The 21,354-nt window shown below is 43.0% G+C and overlaps 1 protein-coding gene across 2 annotated transcripts in view; it reads right to left on the reverse strand.

The window, feature by feature from the left end:
- ITGA9 (integrin subunit alpha 9) overlaps positions 1-21,354 on the reverse strand; it is a 305,024-nt gene that overhangs the window by 22,882 nt on the left and 260,788 nt on the right. For both annotated transcript variants that reach the window (XM_065399121.1, XM_065399120.1), the window contains 3 exons: positions 18,224-18,349; positions 17,205-17,324; positions 13,248-13,349 (listed from right to left, as the gene is read on the reverse strand). In XM_065399121.1, coding sequence (XP_065255193.1) covers positions 13,248-13,349; positions 17,205-17,324; positions 18,224-18,349 — 348 coding nt within the window. The remainder of the gene's footprint in view (positions 1-13,247; positions 13,350-17,204; positions 17,325-18,223; positions 18,350-21,354) is intronic.

Consider the following 21,354-nt stretch of genomic DNA (forward strand, 5'->3'; position numbering starts at 1 on the left):
GTTATTTCCTTGTACTCTGTCTACGGCAATCTGTTTTCTCTTGTCTCATACTTTGATTGTAAGCTATTTGGGGCAGGGACTGTCTTTTTTGTTCTGTTTTTGTACAGCAACTAGCACAATGGAGTCCTGGTCCGTGGCTGGGGCTCCTATGTGCTACAGTAACACAAATAATAAATTATAATAATAATGAGATGTCCGTGCTCTGTCGTAATTACCTTTCACCTCAGAGGTAGATAAGCTTTAGCGTTAAACATTAGCACAAAGTGTGTGTAAAGTACTTTGAGATGTCTGGATGGATGGAGAGTTTCCTGTCGAGTTTGGGCTGTATGTGTTAGGAAAATGCCACCTTGAGAAACCAAACATTTTATTTTTAATCTTCCTTGTATCATTGTGCCAGTTTGGAAAGATGATACAATGTGTCGGAAGCAGCTGGTTTCTAGTGGTGGCTACAATGTGCTTCTGTCCTCTAGCAATATAAACCAGCTGACTGTTGCTCAAAAAACCGATACCACAGTTATTTCCCATTGTAACTATAGGGAAAAAAACTTTACTATCTCATATGCTGTTGGGCAGGAACTTTGGCAAATGCTGACTTTTCAGTGGTGGCTGTCTGCAAAATTAGGTGGTGTTCTCTAGCCCCTTCATAGTGTACAAATGTCCATGTCCCAAAAATCACTGTCAGAATAGGCCTTTTGTCAACGGATAGAGACCAAGGACTTAATGGAGATGGAGAATGGACTATATGATCACCTCTCTGGAGATAAAACTCTTTAGTTCAGGTTTGAGGCTGGGATAATTGGGAGAAGCCTTCACAGTCACAGCTCAAACTATGCTTGCTCAGTGGGTGGGGGGATAAGAACTGTTCTATTCATTATCTGGTGTCTTCTGGCACTAAATCAACTGTAAATACTAAAAATAAAAACTTATGACTATCTTCTTTATGGTTTTGTGGTTTGGAGAGGAGTGAGGAAGTTGTATATCTTAATTTACTTATCCCTCTGAAGCCCTCAAATACTAACCACAACCAATCTATAGGCACAACAATGATCAAGCCTACAATTATCGTATTCATGGCCATGAGAGTTCTAGTGAAGAAAAAACAAAAACAAATAATCAATACATCATACGTCAGAATCCTTATCAGCAAGAGGACATAAAACTGAACTGTGGGAAGCTGGGAGAAAAAGAAGCAATTCATCTCTATAGAGAGTTTGGAGGCAGGCAATGACTTTACTGTGCCAACCTGCCTCCCTGGTTTGAAATGCTTACAACTGAAAACTCTGTCAGAGAACAAATCTTGGACTTCCCATTCCTGTCCAGCTTGATAGCACAATTTCTTTAGGACAGCTATCATGAAGAGTAATGTAATGCTGTCTCAAATCTGACAAACTTCCCACACAGTCTTGAAGCATACATTATTTGTACAGGAGACAAGGGTGTGTTGGGGGTGGGGGCAGACTTGATCTGAAAAGAACATGAAACCGTCATAAAATATGGAGTAAATTAAAGGTTTACTTTTGAGCTCTGAACAAATGCCAAGGAAATGCAGTGAAAAACTAGGTTCTCTCTAGAATATCAGGACTTCAATCTTTATATTTCTCTTTTAAATTTCACACTATGCTTATGGATTCTCAAAGTGGCACTTTAAATGATGAGAGGGGGGAAACGTCTAAGCTGAAATGCCCTTTTTCATTGTCCATACTGTATGTTGAACCCAGTGTGCACGGATGCCATGCAGAAAGTGCTCTTGTTCCTTAAGAGCAATTTCATCTTCATCCTTTACAGTAATGCGGAATTGCACAATTTCATTGCTCTCTGAAATTTTGAACTCTTCTGACCAAGGACATTTTTATCAGCTCAACATTTTGCTTTACCAAATTAGTGTTTTATGTTTCTGACCATCTTTGTGAACAAAAAGGGGACTACAGAAATCAGTTGCTCTTAAAAAGCTTATTCTTTACCACCGCAATTCAGCAAAGTATTTTAACATGTTCTTACTTCCTATAGGTTTTAATGGTACTTAAGCATGTGCTTGAAATTAAGCTTGTACTTAAATTCTTTGCTGAATAGGGATGGACTATTGAATCAGGACATAGAAGAATGAGGAAGATAATCCAATGAAAACTGATTTCAAATGCATAATTGTCAAATTTTCAGTAGTCCTGCCTCGACTGCATTCCTTTTTACCCATATTCCTAACAGAGAAGCACAATACATTCTGGGTACCATACACTGTTCTACATTTGGGGATACACACATTATTAAAAATAATATTGTATTCTTCAGTAAACACCTGTGAGAGGTAATGTTTTGAACCACTGCATACTTATTTAAAATAACAGTACTAACAAATTGAATAACTTGTTTTTTCGAGTACCATTTTAGGGGAGTTCCAGGAGAGATGTCATACACACAGGAGGTTTAAGTATCAGACACTGAGATACCCATATGAAAGCTTGAATGTACATGAGACACTTATGGGCAGTGCTTGGGGTGAGATATTTCACTACCTGTTAACCTCCATGGGATTTGCCAATTTCTTTCTCAAGACAAACCCTACTTTTGGGGGTGCTTTGCAGCAGAAGCTTCAGGCATATCAGTTTGAGTTCTCCTTCATCCACCCAGCTAGGTGGGCTCTCACTTTCTCCTGAGAGGGGCTGACAATTATTGGATTGGTCTGAGTGAGATGAAATTCAGCCTATCCTTCCCTCCATCCAGATTCTGAGCAGCGTTTCTTCTTGCTTTACTGATACATTTTATATTTCAACTGCTTGACCACGCTTTGGTTCATTACGAAATATAGTGAAGCAACCAAATAACCAATATCAGTCAGGTTTATTGCTCTAAGCCAATAATAATATCGTGCTGGAAAACGGTTCAATATGACACCAGTCTCTGGGAAGCCATCTCATGCACAGGTGTGCTCCCAAAGTTACTCCCCTAAATCCATCTTTTTATCCCTTTCCCGTTTATAAGTAAAAGTTACAGTGTATGCCATCTGAATCTAGATTTAATTAATCAACTATCTGGTTTTTCACGGTGTGCCCCCTTATATCTTTGTTCATAACACACCCACTCCAGGTCCCAAGAGCACGAAGACACTTCTTTGGTTTGCATCGGACTAGAATATTTTTATGTCTTAATCCTGACAGTTTCCTAATCTACTTAAACCAAAGCTGACTTCAACAAATGCCAGGTGTTATGGGATACTTAGCATAAGTGAACAGGATTACAGTAAAGATAATGGAATTCCTTCTCCTGTACAGAAGCAGTTGCATGAGGCTGTCACTAGATCTAACAAGTCAATCACTACAGTCTTCTAGGACTAAAATTATTGTTCTGTGAGACACTTCCAGAGGAGAAGAGAGTCTCAGCTACATGCACCATATGGCCTCAAAGACTGCAAGACTCACCTCTGTGAAACTACTAGTTATAAACATCAGTTTCAACCACTATGAAATTATGTGAGTCTTATCATTGCAGGCACTAAGCCAAATCCAAATCCTGATCACCTTATTCACATGATTGGACAGGGCTATTTGCGTGAACAAAGTGAGCAGGATTTGACCCATTCACATCGGAGCGAGAACACATTGGAGGAAGCCAACAAACAGGACTTTGGAGCTCTGCTCCGGCTCCGCTCCAGCTCCAGGCAAAAACCTGCAGCTCCACTGCTCCAGAGCTGCTCCGCGCTCCAGCTCCGGGCTCCGCTCCAAAGCCCTGCCAACAAAACTCAGAAAAACTCCTGATACAGCCTTTAAAATTGATATCTACTAATTAATGCAACTGTTCTAAAAAAAGGGATATCCCATCCATTCAGTAATATTTTCCAAAGAGGAGCCTCTTGGCCTTTATTTAGGGTTTAGCACGTCTCTTGCAGAGAATCTATGAGAGTTTGGGAAACGAATGAAACCACATTAATGGACTTGTTATCATAGGCCTGGTCTACACTATGAGTTTAGGTCGACTTTAGCTGCGTTAAGTCGACTTAAGCCTGGACACGTTTACACGACGAAGCCCTTTCTTTCGACTTAAAGGGCCCTTTAAACCGGTTTCTTTACACCACCTCGACGAGGGGATTAGCGATAAAATCGGCCTTATGGGGGTCGGAATTGGGTAGTGAGGACGGAATTCGACATTAGTGGCCTCCGGGAGCTATCCCACAGTGCTTCATTGTGACCGCTCTGGACAGCACTCTCATCTCAGATGCACTGGCCAGGTAGACAGGAAAAGCCCCGCGAACGTTTGAATTTCATTTCCTGTTTGCTCAGCGTGGAGAGCACAGGTGACCATGCAGAGCTCATCAGCACAGGTAACCGTGATGGAGTCCCAGTCCCAGTCCCAGGATCGCAAAAGAGCTCCAGCCTGGACCGAACGGGAGGTACGGGATCTGATCGCCATCTGGGGAGATGAAGCAGTGCTGGCCGAACTCCGAAACAGTAAAAGAAATGGCAAAACATTAGAAAAGATCTCCAAGGCCATGAAGGACAGAGGCCATAACAGGGACGCACAGCAGTGCCGCGTGAAAATTAAGGAGCTAAGGCAAGCCTACCACAAAGCCAGAGACGCAAACGGAAGGTCCGGGGCTGAGCCGCAAACATGCCGCTACTACGAGGAGCTGCATGCCATTCTAGGGGGTGCAGCCACCAGTAGCCCAAGCGTGTGCTATCAGTCCCTCTCTGGAGACAGGGAAGCGGGTTCGGCGGACGAGGAAGATGAGGATGGAGAGAACATCATAGATAGCTCACAGCAGCAAGGAAGCAGAGAAACCAGTTTCCCCAACAGCCAGGATATGTTTGTCACCCTGGACCTGGAACCAGTAACCCCCGAACTCACCCAAGACCCTGTGGGCACACAGGGGACCTCTGGTGAGTGTACCTTTGTAAATATTACACATGGTTTAAAAACAAGCGTGTTTAATGATTAATGATTAATTTGCCCTGGCAATCGCGGCCAGTACAGCTACTGGAAAAGTCTGTTAACGTGTATGGGGATGGAGCGGAAATCCTCCAGGGACATCTCCAGAAAGCTCTCCTTCATGTACTCCCAAAGCCTTTGCAAAAGGTTTCTGGGGAGGGCTGCCTTATCCCGTCCGCCATGGTAGGACACTTTACCACGCCAGGCCAGTAGCACGTAGTCTGGAATCATTGCATAACAAAGCATGGCAGCGTATGGTCCCGGTGTTTGCTGGCATGCAGACAACATCCATTCCTTATCGCTCTTTGTTATCCTCAGGAGAGTGATATCATTCACGGTCACCTGGTTGAAATGGGGCGATTTTATTAAGGGGACATTCAGAGGTGCCCCTTCCTGCTCTGCTGAACAGAAATATTCCCCGCTGTTAACCACGCGGTGGGGGGGAGGGGTGAAGTGACCATCCCAGAGAATTGGGTGTGGGGGGGAGGGTAGTTAGTTGGGTTTGTGCTGCATGTTAAACCTGAAACCGCAGCCCCTCCTTTTACATTGCAAACCCATTTTAAATGGCCAACCCAACGGGTGCTTGGTATGGTTAATGAGAGCAGTACTGTTTTAAACCATCCCCACTTGTTAACAAGGTTAAAAAAGCCAAAAGACTGTGTCTTACCATGGCTGCCTGCAAGCTGAAATCTGTGGCCTGGCACTGCGTGAGTGATCTCTCACACCAAACCGGCAGGCCAAGAGGAAAAATGCGACCTTGTAACGAAAGCACATGTGCTGTGTGATGTGAACAGCAAAATCTAACGTGAAAGAGTGTACCCATTGTTCTCAAAAATGTATCTTTTTTAAACAACTCTCCCTTCTCCTCCACCAGCTGCAAATGTTTCACCTTCACAGAGGCTAGTGAATATTCGAAGAAGGAAGCGAAGGACGCGTGACGAAATGTTCACTGAACTACAGACTGCCTCCCACGCTGACAGAGCACAGCAGAATGCGTGGAGGCAGTCAATGACTGATTTTAAAAAAGCCCAATATGAGCGAGAGGAGAGGTGGCGGGCTGAAGAGGAGAAGTCGCGGGCTGAAGAGCAGAGGTTGCGTGCTGAAACGCGGGCTGAAGAGCAGAAGTGGCGTCAACTTGTACTCATAAAGCAAGAGTCGATGCTCCGGCTGCTGGAGCATCAAAGTGATATGCTCCTGCGTATGGTTGAGCTGCAGGAAAGGCAGCAGGAGCAGAGACCGTCGCTACAGCCCCTCTGTAACCAACAGCAGGAGCAGAGACCGCCGCTACAGCCCCTCTGTAACCAACAGCAGGAGCAGAGACCACCGCTACAGCCCCTCTGTAACCACCAGCCCTCCTCCCCAAGTCCCATTGCCTCCTCACCCAGACGCCCAAGAACACGGTGGGGGGGCCTCCGGCCACCCAATCACTCCACCCTAGATGATTTCCACAGCAATAAGTTTTAAAGTTTTAAAGTTTTAAAGTGCAGTGTGTCCTTTTCCTTCCCTCCTCCCCCACCCATCCCGGGCTACCTTTGCAATTATCCCCCTAGTTGTGTGCTGCTTCCCTCCTCCCCCACCCATCCCGGGCGACCTTTGCAATTATCCCCCTAGTTGTGTGCTCAATTAATAAAGAATGCATGAATGTGAAGTAACAATGACTTTATTGCCTCTGCAAGTGGTGCTTGAAGAGGGGAGGGTAGGGGAGGTTGGGGTGCTTGGTTTACAGGGTAGTAGAGTTAACCGGGTGCGTGGGGGGGGCTGCGATTTCATCAAGGAGAAACAAACAGAAGTTTCACACCAAATCCTGCCCAGTCACAAAACTAGTTTTCAAAGCCTCTCTGATGCGCACCGCGCCCTGCTGTGCTGCTCTAACCGACCTGGTGTCTGGCTGCGCGTAATCAGCGGCCAGGCGATTTGCCTCTACCTCCCACCCCGCCATAAATGTCTCCCCCTTACTCTCACAGATATTGTGGAGCGCACAGCAAGTAGCAATAACAATGGGGATATTCTTTTCGCTGAGGTCACAGCGAGTCAGTAAGCTGCGCCAGCGCGCTTTTAAACGCCCAAATGCACATTCCACCACCATTCGGCACTTGCTCAGCCTGTAGTTGAACAGGTCCTGACTCCTGTCCAGGCTGCCTGTGTATGGCTTCATGAGCCATGGCATTAAGGGGTAGGCTGGGTCCCCAAGGATCACGATAGGCATTTCAACATCCCCAATGGTTATTTTCTGGTCCGGGAAGAAAGTCCCTTCCTCCAGCTTTCGAAACAGAAGAGAGTGCCTGAAGACGCGAGCATCATGTACCCTTCCCGGCCAGCCCACGTTGATGTCGGTGAAACGTCCCTTGTGATCCACCAGGGCTTGCAGCAGCATTGAAAAGTACCCCTTGCGGTTTATGTACTCGGTGGCTTGGTGCGCCGGTGCCAAGATAGGGATATGGGTTCCGTCTATCGCCCCACCACAGTTTGGGAATCCCATTGCAGCAAAGCCATCCACTATGTCCTGCACGTTTCCCAGAGTCACTACCCTTGATATCACCAGGCCTCTCATTGCCCTGGCAACTTGGATCACAGCAGCCCCCACAGTAGATTTGCCCACTCCAAATTGATTCCCGACTGACCGGTAGCTGTCTGGCGTTGCAAGCTTCCACAGGGCTATTGCCACTCGCTTCTCAACTGTGAGGGCTGCTCTCATCTTGGTATTCTGGCGCTTCAGGGCAGGGGAAAGCAAGTCACAAAGTTCCATGAAAGTGCCCTTACGCATGCGAAAGTTTCGCAGCCACTGGGAATCGTCCCAGACCTGCAACACGATGCGGTCCCACCAGTCTGTGCTTGTTTCCCGGGCCCAGAATCAGCGTTCCATGGCATGAACCTGCCCCAGTAACACCATGATTTCCACATTGCTGGGGCCTGTGCCTTGTGAGAGGTCCATGTCAATTTCCTCATCACTATCGTCGCCGCGCTGCAATCGCCTCCTCCTCCTCAGCTGGTCCTCCTGGTTTTGCTTTGGCATGTCCAGGCTCTGCATATATTCCAGGACAATGCGCGTGGTGTTCATAGTGCTCATAATTGCCGCGGTGATCTGAGCGGGCTCCATGATCCCAGTGCTAGCTATGGCGTCTGGTCTGAAAAAAGGCGCGAAACTAGTATCTAAAGACCAGGGGAAGAAGGGAGGGAGGGAGGGAGGGAGGGGCGGGCGAGTGACGACATGGCGTACAGGTACAGGGAATTAAAATCAAGAAAGGTGGCTGTGCATCAGGGAGAAATACAAACAACTGTCACACAGAATGCCCCCCAGAGATTGAACTCCTAAGCCTGGGTTTAGCGGGCCGTTGATTTGACGGAGGGAGGGGGGAAGGAAATGAATAAAACACAAATCTATTTTTTACATCTTAAGACGACAGTGCAGCATGACTGATAGCCCTCGGCATTTTCTGGGTGCTTGGCAGCCAATACTTGGCAGCAAATAGTATACTACGACTGGTAACCATCATTGTCCAACGAGGACGGTTAAAGGCAAGGGGTTGCTGCTGTGTAGCAATGTAGCCCCACGTGTGCCAGCCACATGTCTGCCAGCACCCAGATCGCCCTCGGCCTTTTCTGGGTGCTTAGCAGACAATACTTGGCAGCAAATAGTATACTACGACTGGTAACCATCATTGTCCAACGAGGACGGTTAAAGGCAAGGGGTTGCTGCTGTACAGTAGCCAGAAGGATCGGTAAAGGCGCTCAGGCTACAATAATCTATGAGCATTTCAGGCAACCTCTAAATTTACTTGCTTTCAGACCTGAGGAAAGCTCTTCTTGCAGATCTGCTGAGCACCCAGATCGCCCTCGGCCTCTTCTGGATGCTCAGCAGACAATACTGACAGGACGGTTACCAGTCGTAATAAACCATCTACTGCCAAAAGGCAAGGGGCTGGTGCAATGCAGCCCTACGGCTGCCAGCCCCACAGCTACCAGCATCCCGAGCGCCGATGAAGGCTACTACTCATGCTGCACCGTCTACCGCCAAAAGGCAGTAATCTGCTGCTGCTGTTTAGCAATGCAGTCCCACGTTTGCCGGCACCCGGAAGACATATGGTGACGGTGAGCTGAGCTGAGCGGGCTCCATGCTTGGCGTGGTATGTTGTCTGCACAGGTAACCCAGGTAAAAAGGCGCGAATCTATTGTCTGCCGTTGCTGTGACGGCGGGGGAGGGGCGTGACGCAATGTACCCAGAACCCCCCGCGGCACTGCTTTGCATCATTCGGGCATTGCGATCTCAACCCATAATTCCAATGGGCGCCGGAGACTCCGGGAACTGTGGGATAGGTACCCATAGGCACCCATAGTGCAATGCGCCGGAAGTCGACGCTAGCCTCGGTACTGTGGATGCGGTCCGCCGACTTCATGCACTTAGAGCATTTTATGTGGGGACACACACAGTCGGCTGCATAAAACCGGTTTCTATAAAACCGGCTTCTATAAATCCGACCTAATTTTGTAGTGTAGACAAGCCCTTAAGTATTTAGTACACTAATTTGGAACCCTCTCACTTCCTGTTTCATAGTGTTCCTGTTTAAAATTGTTTGAGCTGTGAAACTGGGTGCTAAACTGCAAAAAAAAACAACAATGAAATCAGGACAGCAAGTCAGCAGGGCTGTCTAAATCAGTCTTAGCTAACAAGTCTTATTGGCTTTACGGAAATTAGCGTGATAGTGTGTCTGAGGAAATTCTGCTTTCACTGCTAGATACCAACTCTGTCAGCTGACTCAAAGGGCTGGTCTACACTAGGGGGGGTGTTACCGAAATGTCGGGTCCGCCTAGCTGAGAGCCAATAACAGCCAGACAGGGATAAGGAAAAGGTTGCTTTATTCTGCAGAAGAAAGGAGAGCTTTGCACCTTGGTTCAAAAACTCTGTCTTATACAAATTTCACAGATCTTTTTATACACACTCAGACAAAGACCCTTGCCGTGTTAACACTTGATTGGTGGTTGCCAGACCCCGTACTTCTGCTATCTGGTCAGTGAAAACCGGTTTGGAGCCAGTCTCCTCTGCCTCAAGGCAGGGGAGACAAGACAGTTCAAAAGTTCAGGCTAGCTGTGTACGTGAGGCGCCTGCTACCCCTAATGGCCGTTGGTAGCCATAACGGCTGCTAGATTGTTAAGGGGGGGGTCACTGCTGACTGTCACAGGGGGATCGATCTAAGATACGCAACTTCAGCTACGCTATTTGCTGAAGTCAAAGTATCTTAGTTCGACTTACCTGGCCGTCCTCACGGCGGCAAGTCGACCGCCGCGACTCCCCCGTCGACTCCGCTTACTCCTCCTGCTGAGGTGGAGTACGGGCGTCGATTCGGGGATCGATTTATTGCGTCTAGACGAGATGCGATAAATCGATCCCCGATAGATCGATTACTACCCGCCAATCCGGCGGGTAGTGTAGACGTGGCCAAAGCATGTCAATGAACAGCAGCTCAGATGGAGCCAGTGGCCAAATGGATATGGTACAGCATTCAGTGGTCAACAACAACAACAGAAAGAGAGAGAGAGAAAGGGATTTTTTAAAAGAAGGGAGTGAGAGGAATGGACAAAGAAATTATATCCCCCCCACCCCGTTTCTGGTTACAACTAAATAACTGTGGTTTGCAAGAAGTATTGTTCTCAGCTGCATTCCACCAGAAGAAGGAGAAGGGAAGAAAAAATATGAATACCTTGAGCCAAACCACATGTCTTAAATTTTTCTCTCAACACGACCCTATCCAAAACATACTACAGTGGAGAAACCAACAGACATATGGAAATAGCATAAGGAAGACAGAAAATAGCATTCACATTAGAAAATACTGAAATCACAAATTGATTTACACTACTAAAATATGCCAAGCATGCTCCCCTTCCGTTTCATCTTCTCAGAAACCAGCAGCAACCTTTTGTTTAAAGATTCACGTCTTTTCAGAGCATGTACGATGAACTCTATAATCACTGCAACCCAAGGCCTTCCAGGGACAGGAAAAGGACAGTATTTTTTCCAAGCATTTGATAAGAATGAAATACAGCAGACCTCACATTGTGATTAAATCATGTCTAAATTTTGAGCACTAAATAATAACAACCCCCTACAGTTCACAAAGTGCCAGTCATTGGGAAGGATCACCAAAACCTTTACAGATTGTAACATATAGGGGTGAAATCCTGGTCCCATAAGTTTCAATGGGGCTAGGATTTCGTCTCAAGTACAGCACCACTAATCAATTAAATGCAGCCACAGAAGTGCAAGAATCACTCAGTGCCACCCAACTGAATTAAAGAGAGACCTAGAGGTAGGCCAATAGGCAGTGCTGCAGGCCAGTTATGGCGGTGCATTGGCAAAGAGGTTTGGGGAAACGTGACTGACTAACCAACGGTATGAGCCCTATTTTTATACAGCTAAATCTTGAAGTCCTTATTCAGACAAAATTCCCATTGAGCCACGAGGAGTTTTGTTTGGATAAGGACTGATAGGTAAAAATTGAGTAATTACCTCATGATTTAACCCATGCAATAAGTACTGAGATACTCTACAGAAACAGAATATTTCCTTTTCTTTCCCATTTCTAACCAAACGTCTATTTCTGTTCTCTGAAATATTTCCTAAGTTTAGTTCATTTGGGGGCAGGAACGGTCTTCTTCTGTGTTTGTACAGCACCTAGCGCAGTGGGGGCAGGGTCCACAACTGGGTTCCTTGGTGCTACACCAATACAAGTAATAATAAATAATAATTGTGTACAATTTTCAGAAAACCCAATTATGCTTCAAGGACAAAAGAAATCACTTTCATGCTGACTGGTATAGATGTAAGAAAAATACATGGTATGTGTAAGATACATGCTTGCAATAGGTCAGATTCTGCATGATGAGTGGAATTTTGTTTTAGAAGAATTCAGGTGCAATGAAAGGTCCAAAATCCTGGTCTGTAAGGCCTGAATATGTCAATGGGACTACTTGCCTTGTTGAATCCAGGTCTAAAAGAATAACTGTTGTACAGCATTAAATCCACATCTTTCTGCTAATGACCATATTGCAGCCCTCCACCACGCTCAGTATATATTATGTATATAATTGGTAAGGGGTCTGCAGATGAGAGGTGTTATATAAATGTAAAAATAATATTACTCTTTCTAATTGGGACATATTGAATTAGGATGACTGCTATATAGGAGGGTGCCCTGGAGACTGATTTAGCCTAATGATAATGAAGAACAACTGCTGCTTAATCAGAACAGTATTAGCATATTCTGCGTAATAGGTATGCACCTGCAAAAACCTGGTCTGAAGCCTGGCTATACATTTGGGCCTAGCTACTTTATGTACATGGTATATTAAACATTAAGGCTGAGGTTTACAAAGCTGCCTTTGGGGACTTAGATGCACAACTCCCATTAAAAATAATGGGAATTAAGTGTCTAAATCCACTAGGAGGATTTGAAAATCTCAGCCTAAAGGCTTTTTTATGGTCATTAACCCAATATTAAGCAAATTAGAAAAAGCTGTAAACAATCTTTAAACACAGGGCTCCCAGACTGCTTGTATCATGAACATGGATAGTTTTTAAGCAAGATGGAACCATTAGAATTAGGCTCAGTAGCATCAGTGATAATTAAATACTCTGGATGGGATTTTCAAAAGCACGTAAGTGTTTTAGGAACACAAGTGCCTGCAACTTTCAATTGAAAGTATACTCCTACGTCACTTAAGTACTTTGAAAATCCTACCATCTATTTTCAAATACTGTACAATTAAAATTTCTTCCTGTTAAGGAGGGCTTCTCTGAAGATGCAAACTTTCAGGTTGCTGGGGCTAAACAAAAAGGGAGCAGTAGTCCTCTCTCACCATCAAGGGCTGATATAAAACGAGTGAATTTACAGTCCTTGTATTGTATGCACATTGAAATAACTAGACATAAAAGATGGAGCTAAAGAAAAGGTGGTGGTCTTGTCTATTAATTTTATTCCTTTTTGGTTATTGTCTTTGACCCCAAATTATTATTAAAACATTTACATATTTCAAAATGTCATATCTGATAAGATTTTGCTGAGGAAAAACCCCATTGGAGTTTCAAGGAAAATCTGAATCAGTTTAAAGCTGACATCAACCTCACAGTGAGAAGCCTAACTTAATGCTGGCAAAGGTATCACAGCAAGTCAAACCACAGAAACACTATGAAGTACTGCTGCTAGTGAATTCAAAGGAAGTCAGACTCGCTCATTTTTGTTGGCCAAACCCCCAAATTCCACTTGCCTAACTCCCCTAATGGATTCCATACTAATGGGACATGGGAACCTTTCTTTTCAGACTCAGTCACTTACTCTTGCATCTTTAATCTTCCCATTAGACACTTCCACAATCCTGAGTGTTGTGTCCACCCTCACCTTCGCCCTTGTCACAAACTGGATGACCGATGAACTGTCCTGAGAATTAAAAACAAAAGTAGTTAAACAACCTTTTTCAATTTAATAACATTATATTCTATTCTTATGCTCCAGGGCAGCTAGATTGGCAATTGAGTGCTACACTGATTAATACTGCCTGAAATCACATGCACCTTGAACTGGGGACATGGATGGACAAAGTACAGTGCATTATCTCAGACTGAAATTAAACCCATCCCACAAAACTTTGGACTTTTCTTTTTTTAATTTGGATTTGGGCTGTTTTTAAGGCTACCCCAACCTCACAACAGAAAAACACAGCACACTGCCAACCAACATAGACAAGCTCAATCTTAACCACAATGGTTCCCAAGTAGTTAGAAACGGATATTTGGAAGCTGGGATAGACTTATATATGGTATATGATAAAATTGTTTAATTATTTAAAATAATTCCAGACACAGCACACTGCATAAAGCTTAAATATTTGATTTATATTTCCATTAGTGACAGTGACTTTGCCTTGTATTTTATACAGAACGTTTAAACACAAATTTTCCAACCAGTTGCCTTTTTAAACACATTGTTTACTCTTATACAGTAGATGTTTATGTAAGGTTGCTTTTGATTTAGGACTAGATTGCGGCATCACCGTGTTCTGAGGATAATGCACAGCCATCTTGCCCAGGTGGAAAACTGAGGGGCATCAGGCACCCACCCCCAATATAGGCAGCCCTCTCTGCTGGGGGGGTGAGGAACCACTGCTCCACCTAAACCCCGCCCCCTTTCTGGCAAGTTGATCCCAAGGATGTAGCCTCCGCCTTCCTCCCAAGCATCAGGGCTGTCCAAGTGTGAAGGGCTACTCTTAACTCCCTCCCTTCTCAGTTTGCACCCACATAAGGTAAGGGAAAAATCTGGCCCTTAGTGAATAAATAGAGTGGTGTATTCTCATAATTACAGCTCAAATGAGTTTAATGAACTCTTTACCACACTAGCATCAACATTGCAAGAATAAACTGGTGGTTGGGGACACGAGTATCCATTTAAATGTGAAGTTCACTATTCTATGTGGGTGACACCATGACAGATACGACAATTTCCTGCACTTTCTTGGACAATTTTTCTTGAATTAATGTGTATGTGTTATTGTGGGATTGTATGTAACTACTCTAGCAGACATGGATAATGTAAACCTTGGGACGCATTGGGAGCTTCAAAGGACTATACTGAACAACAGACCAGTCAAGAATAAATTTTTGGGACAAACAAACTTAAAACGGGTTTCCTAGAAAATAGCTGGGAGGAGGGCAATGAAAATTACCCAGCTCCAGACCTATCCTTTAGAAACTAGGCCTTAAGGAGAAACCAGTTGTCTGGCTGATTACCTGTTCATCGTCTCTGCAAAAGCACAGACCCAAACTAGATAAAACAGTGACTCACAGATTCATGGGTGTGCTTGTTCTGAGCCATAGCTATTATGAACTTGTGACCACAGGGAAAAAACCTTCAGTGGGGTCTGAAGGACTGGTCACCTGGCAGCCTTTGTTGGGGTGACCTTAGGTAAGCTTATTAGTATGCATGTAGATTTTTTTATTGTTTTTCATATTTTTTCTCTGTAATGCTTTTACCTTAAGAATAAATGTGCTTAGCTGTGTGGTAACTTAACTGTGGCAATCAGGCTCTCTATAGCCTCTAAAGAAGAAAGGCAAAGCAGCCTGCTGAGACAGTCTGCATTCTGGGGGAATTCACAGTACAGGCAGGGAACTATGCAGAATGGGAAAAAACCCCTATCAGAAGGGAGACCCATGTCTCCATTCAAGAGAGGCGACAGCTGGGGAGTTGGAAGCCTGAGAATGGGTGCACTTGGGGATCATAGAGGAGGAAATACAGGTGCAGTTGCCCTGAACTGTGACAGATACGTGTGCAGAGGATCTGCACCGGAAATCCCGTGGGCCTGGTGCAGACCTTCTGAACACAGCTGAATTTGACAGTATACACAAATGCATGTTTAGTGTACTCAGTTACCTGCTTGCACATGTGGGTGTATTGTATGTGAGCACAACTTAAACATTTGGCTCCATCTATGTGCTCTTTCTTCAAACATGGACAAACAGCAGCATGCAAGGTGATTTCAGCTGGAAAGACCATGAAGACATCAACTGGTGTCTACCTAATCTTTAGGAAAAGACCTCTCCATTTTTGTTTTTAATCTAGTAGCTGTCACCAACAGATTTATCTAACAGATTTATTTTATTATCCTCCTAGTCTGATTATTTTACAATATCATGATCTGACAAACCTTGCTGTACCTAAATTGTAAGCTAAAAGAATATCCAAAAAAAAAAAGCTCATCTACAAAATAAGTGGAAATGCAGTAAATCTTCTTAAAATTTACAAATCCTGTTATTTCATTCATTGACACAACAGAACATTGCTTAGCCTGCTATCATGTTTCTCACCATGAATGTCATGTTTATTCTTATCTTGAGCCTTCTTATGATGGCTATGATGTTTTCTCTTTGTATAACAAATATTTGAAGTAACAGATTAAAAAAAAATTATCAGGCTTCTACCCTTGTATCTCAATTACAAACAGATAAAGATAAATACACGGATCACAGTTTATGCACACTTACTCTGCTCGTTATCTGAATGTTTTAAAAACCTCATAACTTTAACACTGCACATATGGCTGTTTTTGTTTGATTTTATTTCTAAATGTATTAATTTCTAAATGTAATTATTTCTTTTTCTTTTTTTAATGTACTTAAGAAAAGTCAGCAAAATCTAGGATTACACCTCCAGATCTACTGTTCACAAAGCTTAAAGTCTTATTTTATAATTGTTTATAACACACAGGTGATTTGATTTAAGGTCAGATCCTGCAATATGATGAGCGCTTCCCATGAAGGGGTGAGCATCCTCAGCTCCCATTGAATTTAGTGGGAGTTGAGGCCTCAGAGCACCCTCCAGGATTGACATCTTTCAGTTACCTTCTTCTGGAACTTTCCAGCCACTGCCATTGCAACTGAACTTTTACATTAAGTAATGTGTTTCCAAGTGTGCCAGAGTTCCCAAAATGAGTTAATTTCTAAATATCAGCATTTTGGCAATAATAATTGAAAATTTACAGTGATCCAGATTTAAAAAAAAAGTATAAAGGCCTTAGATAAGAGTTTCCAGGAACTATCCATGAATCCTGCGCATTCCCCCCTGACTCCACCTGCGCATATGCACACACATACATAGACCCCATTCTTCTGAAATGAGGGAAAGAGCTTTTTCAAGTATAAAAACGTCTCCACTGTCATTTGAATCCCAGCTCAGACTAAAAGGCTTCTCATATGCTTCTCTATGAAATTCTTATTCATTCACAGTATAGGATGACGTGTCCAGTAAAGCCATCTTATAGTGAGATATACAGCAATTAGAGTGGTTGAAAAGTGCCAGCTGTTTTTCATAGGATATTTAGAATAAAAACTACTTTTTTCTAAAATTCTTGCCATTTTTATTTATTTTTTCAATGAAAAACCAAAACCTGAAACAATTTAAGTTTTCAAAACTCACTTCAGTAAATAATTGTGGGCTTCAGTAAAAAGTATTGGTTTTTGAAAAACCAAAAACTGAACATTTTTACCAAAATCTGAAATTTTTAAAAACACAAATAATGTCCAATTTATGGTTTCTACAAAAACAATTAGAAAATTTTGACCACAATGAAAATTTCAAATGGAAATTTTTATTGATGAACTTAAAACTTTTCAGTGAAAAAATTTAGACTAGTTGTACTAGACACAGACGGAGGCAATATTCAATGCTTCATGTATATTTCAATATATACGTATATTTAAATTAGATTTAGCATATGAGCTAGAAAGAGGCAGAAGCACTTACCTTCTTTAATATCTCTGTATTAAGCAGCATGTAAACATCTATATTGCGGGATTCTGCTTTTGCTAGTGAGCTTAAGTTACAGCGTACAATTAAGCAGGATCTGCCTGGTTTTTCACAGTCCTAAGGGAAATAAGTAAAAGGCTGTAAGATGTATTAGGAAGGGAGGAAATCATTCATTTTACAACTAACTAGCAATACTAAACATTCCTACTGATTGAATGAATACAGTCATTTCATGAATCAATAAAACTGATTGTACACCTCCCTTATACAAAACAGTGTCTGTTTTCAGAATCTGCAGAATCATAATCATTCCAGAACTTCATAAAAACGTGTCAGAGGAAATTCATCCCTGAACTGAGGTCAGTGCACTTAAGCTGAAATTGAACACAGAATATGCATTGTACTGGGCCTCTCTACACAGGGATAAATTTCAGCCATGGCAAGTAAACCCTGCTATCTATTACTCCTGGTCAGAATACCTCCACTGAGATAAAAGGAGTAGAGAAAAATGTATTGCAGAAAAACATTTTCAACAAGAATCTATGTATTTCTATTGTATATACATTACATTGCTCCAAGTCTAGCTGCAAATACGCGTTGAAGTTCTGCACTTAGCACTGATGCAAAGTGCAAAGAAAACAATGGAAAGACTCCCAATGACATCAATGGGCTTTGCATCAGCTCATTAGCTGGTTACGTTGATTTTATATAATTTTTCACCCACTGCATTTCTTCAAACTGAATCAGTCTTTTTTCTTTTAGTATCAGGAGATATTATGCAACTTTTAATACTTGTGTTATTTTTTATTATCTGTACTTTGGTAGAATCAAAGCTTTCAGTGAGGGAGTGAGATCTCTGAGGACTACCGCAACACAAATAAAATATAATTCTTATTTTAGATTACATGAAAGTTACTCTGAAAAGAAAAAATTAGTTGACTTCTTCACATTCCTCTTACAAACACATTTATAATATATGACCCTTTTAAATTTCAGTCATATATGGAATTTCTTACCAGTACTTTTCTGCCAGACTTGGTAAAAAAAGCAAAGATCGTATGAAAAATATTGTCATTTTCTTGAGGGATGACACATGGGTTAGGGTTTTTCTGAAAAGAGCAGTTTCCTTTCTCCTGAGCAACCTGAAAGCACAATGAAGATCATCAAGACATGTGAAGAGTCAATTTACAGCACTTACAAAATTGCGTAATATGTGTCTATGAACCTTAGAACACTTCAAGAGCCAACTTGCACAGGGTTCACTGTTCTATAACAGCAATTCCTATCAGGCCTGACAAACTCACCACACCTAACACACCACTTTCAGGGTTCTTATCCATAAATAGTGTCTTGTACAGTATCAAATGAAAGCCAGTGATCCCATCCTGCTTGTTCTATCTCCGCTTTTTAAATTTCACACAGATAAAACATAGTGTGCACTTGGGAAAATCTGCCAGAGGAGAAGTAATCAAAAAGAGAAAAAGGAAAGATCTGGCATGATTGGGGCTTGATTGCGCCCAGAGATAACAGGGGTACGAAGTACACATTCATTTATATCTTATAAAGTGTGATCAAGTGTTTGCACATACAAGTCACATAACAATGTAACTTGACATGGTTTGATATCCAAAGCAATATAAAAGTCCAATCCTTCCTTCTCTAAAATATCAGGAAAAGTGGATGTCTACTTTAAACCCAGAAATTGCTATACTGGAACAGGCCAATGGATCCTCTCATTTGAAAGCCTGTATCAGACAGAGGCCAATACTAGATGCTTCATAATAAGGTGTAAAATCCCCATCCTTTTCCTAATTGTGCGATACATTTGTCTGGCATACTTTGCGAGCATGGAGTGCACAGCAATTGCCATGTATTCAATCATATTCATTCTTTAGCGTGTGTTACATGCAGCTGGGAGGGGGTGTGGCAGTGCAGGCTGAGTAGCATGTTTTTGAGAACTGGTTTATCACGAGGTTGTGCAGAGCCACAGAACCAGTAGCAAAAACCTGCCAACAGGTACCTTATACTAAGCTACTCCAAATGGTTTCTTCCAATGATTGCTCTGTCCTGATTGCAGTTTGGCATGAGTCCTGCAAACCACTCTATGCCCTCATACAATGCCATACAACACAGGGGAGCTTCTCCCTCTGTTGCCTAACTCCCGCTTCCCCCCATCCTCCCTAAAGGGTCTGGAGGACCACTGTAAATCATAATGACCTTCAATACATTTGGGTGGCAGTGCTGAGAAAGGCAAGTACCTGTAACTTATAGGTAGGGCCCTACCAAATTCACGGTCCATTTTGGTCAATTTCACAGTCACAGGATTTTAAAAATAGTAAATTTCATGATTTCAGCTATTTAAATCTTCAATGTCACGGTGTTGTAATTGTGGGGGTCCTGACCCAAAGAGGAATTGTGGAGGGGTCACAAGTTTATTGTGGGGGGGTTGCGGTACTGCTAGCCTTACTTCTGCACTGCTGCTGGTGGTGGCTCTGCCTTCAGAGCTGGGCAGCTGGAGAGCGGTGGCTGCTGGCCGGGAGCCCAGCTCTGAAGGCAGAGCCACTGTCAGCAGTAGCGCAGAAGTAAGGATGGCACGGTATGGTATTGCCACCCTTACTTCTACGCTGCTGCGTGCAGAGATGGGCCCTCAGTCAGCAGCTGCCACTCTCCAGCCACCCAGCTCTGAAGGCAGCAGTGCAGAAATAAGGGTGGCATGATATGGTATTGCCACCTTTACTTTTGTGCTGCTGCTGGTGGGGCGCTGCCTTCAGAGCTGGGTGCCTGGCAAACTGCCGCCGCTCTCCGGATGCCCAGCTCTGAATGCAGCACAGAAGTATGGGTGGCAATACCATGACCCCCCTAAAATAACTTTGCGACCCCCCTGCAACTTCCTTTTGGGCCAGGGCCCCCAATTTGAGAAACACTGGTCTCCCCCATTAAATCTGTATAGTATAAGGTAAAAGCACACAAAAGACCAGATTTCATGGGGGGGGGGGGGAGACCAGATTTCATGGTCCATGATGCAGTTTTCATGGCCGTGAATTTGGTAGGGCCCTACTTATAGGATATGTATTGATGTTTTTCATAGTTTCCATGAGCCAGAGTCTGCAGTACTTGTTGGGAAGGGGAGGTATGAAGAGGCTGGACATTGGGGACCAATTTTATAAAGTGAACTAATGGGTTTATCATCTTTCTTCTGTTTCTCTCTAGAATACAGGGACTGTTTTGTAACGAGAAAGGGGCTGCAGGGAACAGGTAACTGCTGGTTGAGTCCAAGAACAGTCAAGTGATACCCTGGCTGCTCTCCTGACTGCCAGAGCCTTGCCACATTCAAAATCATTATTAAGGCCCCTGTGCCAAAAAATACATCTAAAATTTGTATCTGCACAGACCTTACGTGCACTTTGGACAAGTTTAATTTTCAACTCAAAGAACTTTGAAAAATAGGCATCATTCTGAAGACAGAGAAAAAGCACAAGCTGACATATCCCATGCACACTATCAAAGGGCTCTTTGAACATTTTATTCTAAGTGAATTATTATAATCATAAATTCATAGAATGGTCTTATTTCTACAGAGACAAATTGTTCTTGAATATAAAACAATCCTGGCCATTTCAAATTCCTTCATGGCTAGACACGGTTTCTTGCCCCAGGGTTTCTTACCCTGCAAGGTGAATTGCATGGCATAACACCGTGTTCCTGTAAAATTTTCTACAAGATGAAAATTTTAGAGGGATAGTGATGCATGTTCTCTCTATTTTTTATTTCAGCAGCTATATGTGATCGTCTACAGTGACAGACAAATGGAAGAATTATGAAACCTTCAATTTAGAACTGCACACATTCCTGCTACCCAGCAGTATTAGGTGCGGTTGGAAAAAAAATTGTTAATTTTTTTTTTTTTTTTTTTTTTGGTGAAATGGAAATTTTCACAAAATTTCCAGCTCTGGGTTTTCAGTTTTAAACTGATTTTTTGTGGGGGGAGGGGTGTTGTTTTTCTAATTAAAACCTGAAAAAAATTGAGGAAAATTTTCAACAGCTAAAACTTATTTGCATCAAAAAATTTTAAGGGAAAAAGAAATGATTGTCCAACCAGCTCTACTTATCTGATTTAGCACAATGGCCATTTCTTTCAAAATGAGAC

Source organism: Emys orbicularis, chromosome 2 (assembly GCF_028017835.1).
Source record: "Emys orbicularis isolate rEmyOrb1 chromosome 2, rEmyOrb1.hap1, whole genome shotgun sequence".
NCBI classification, from domain to species: Eukaryota; Metazoa; Chordata; order Testudines; family Emydidae; genus Emys; species Emys orbicularis.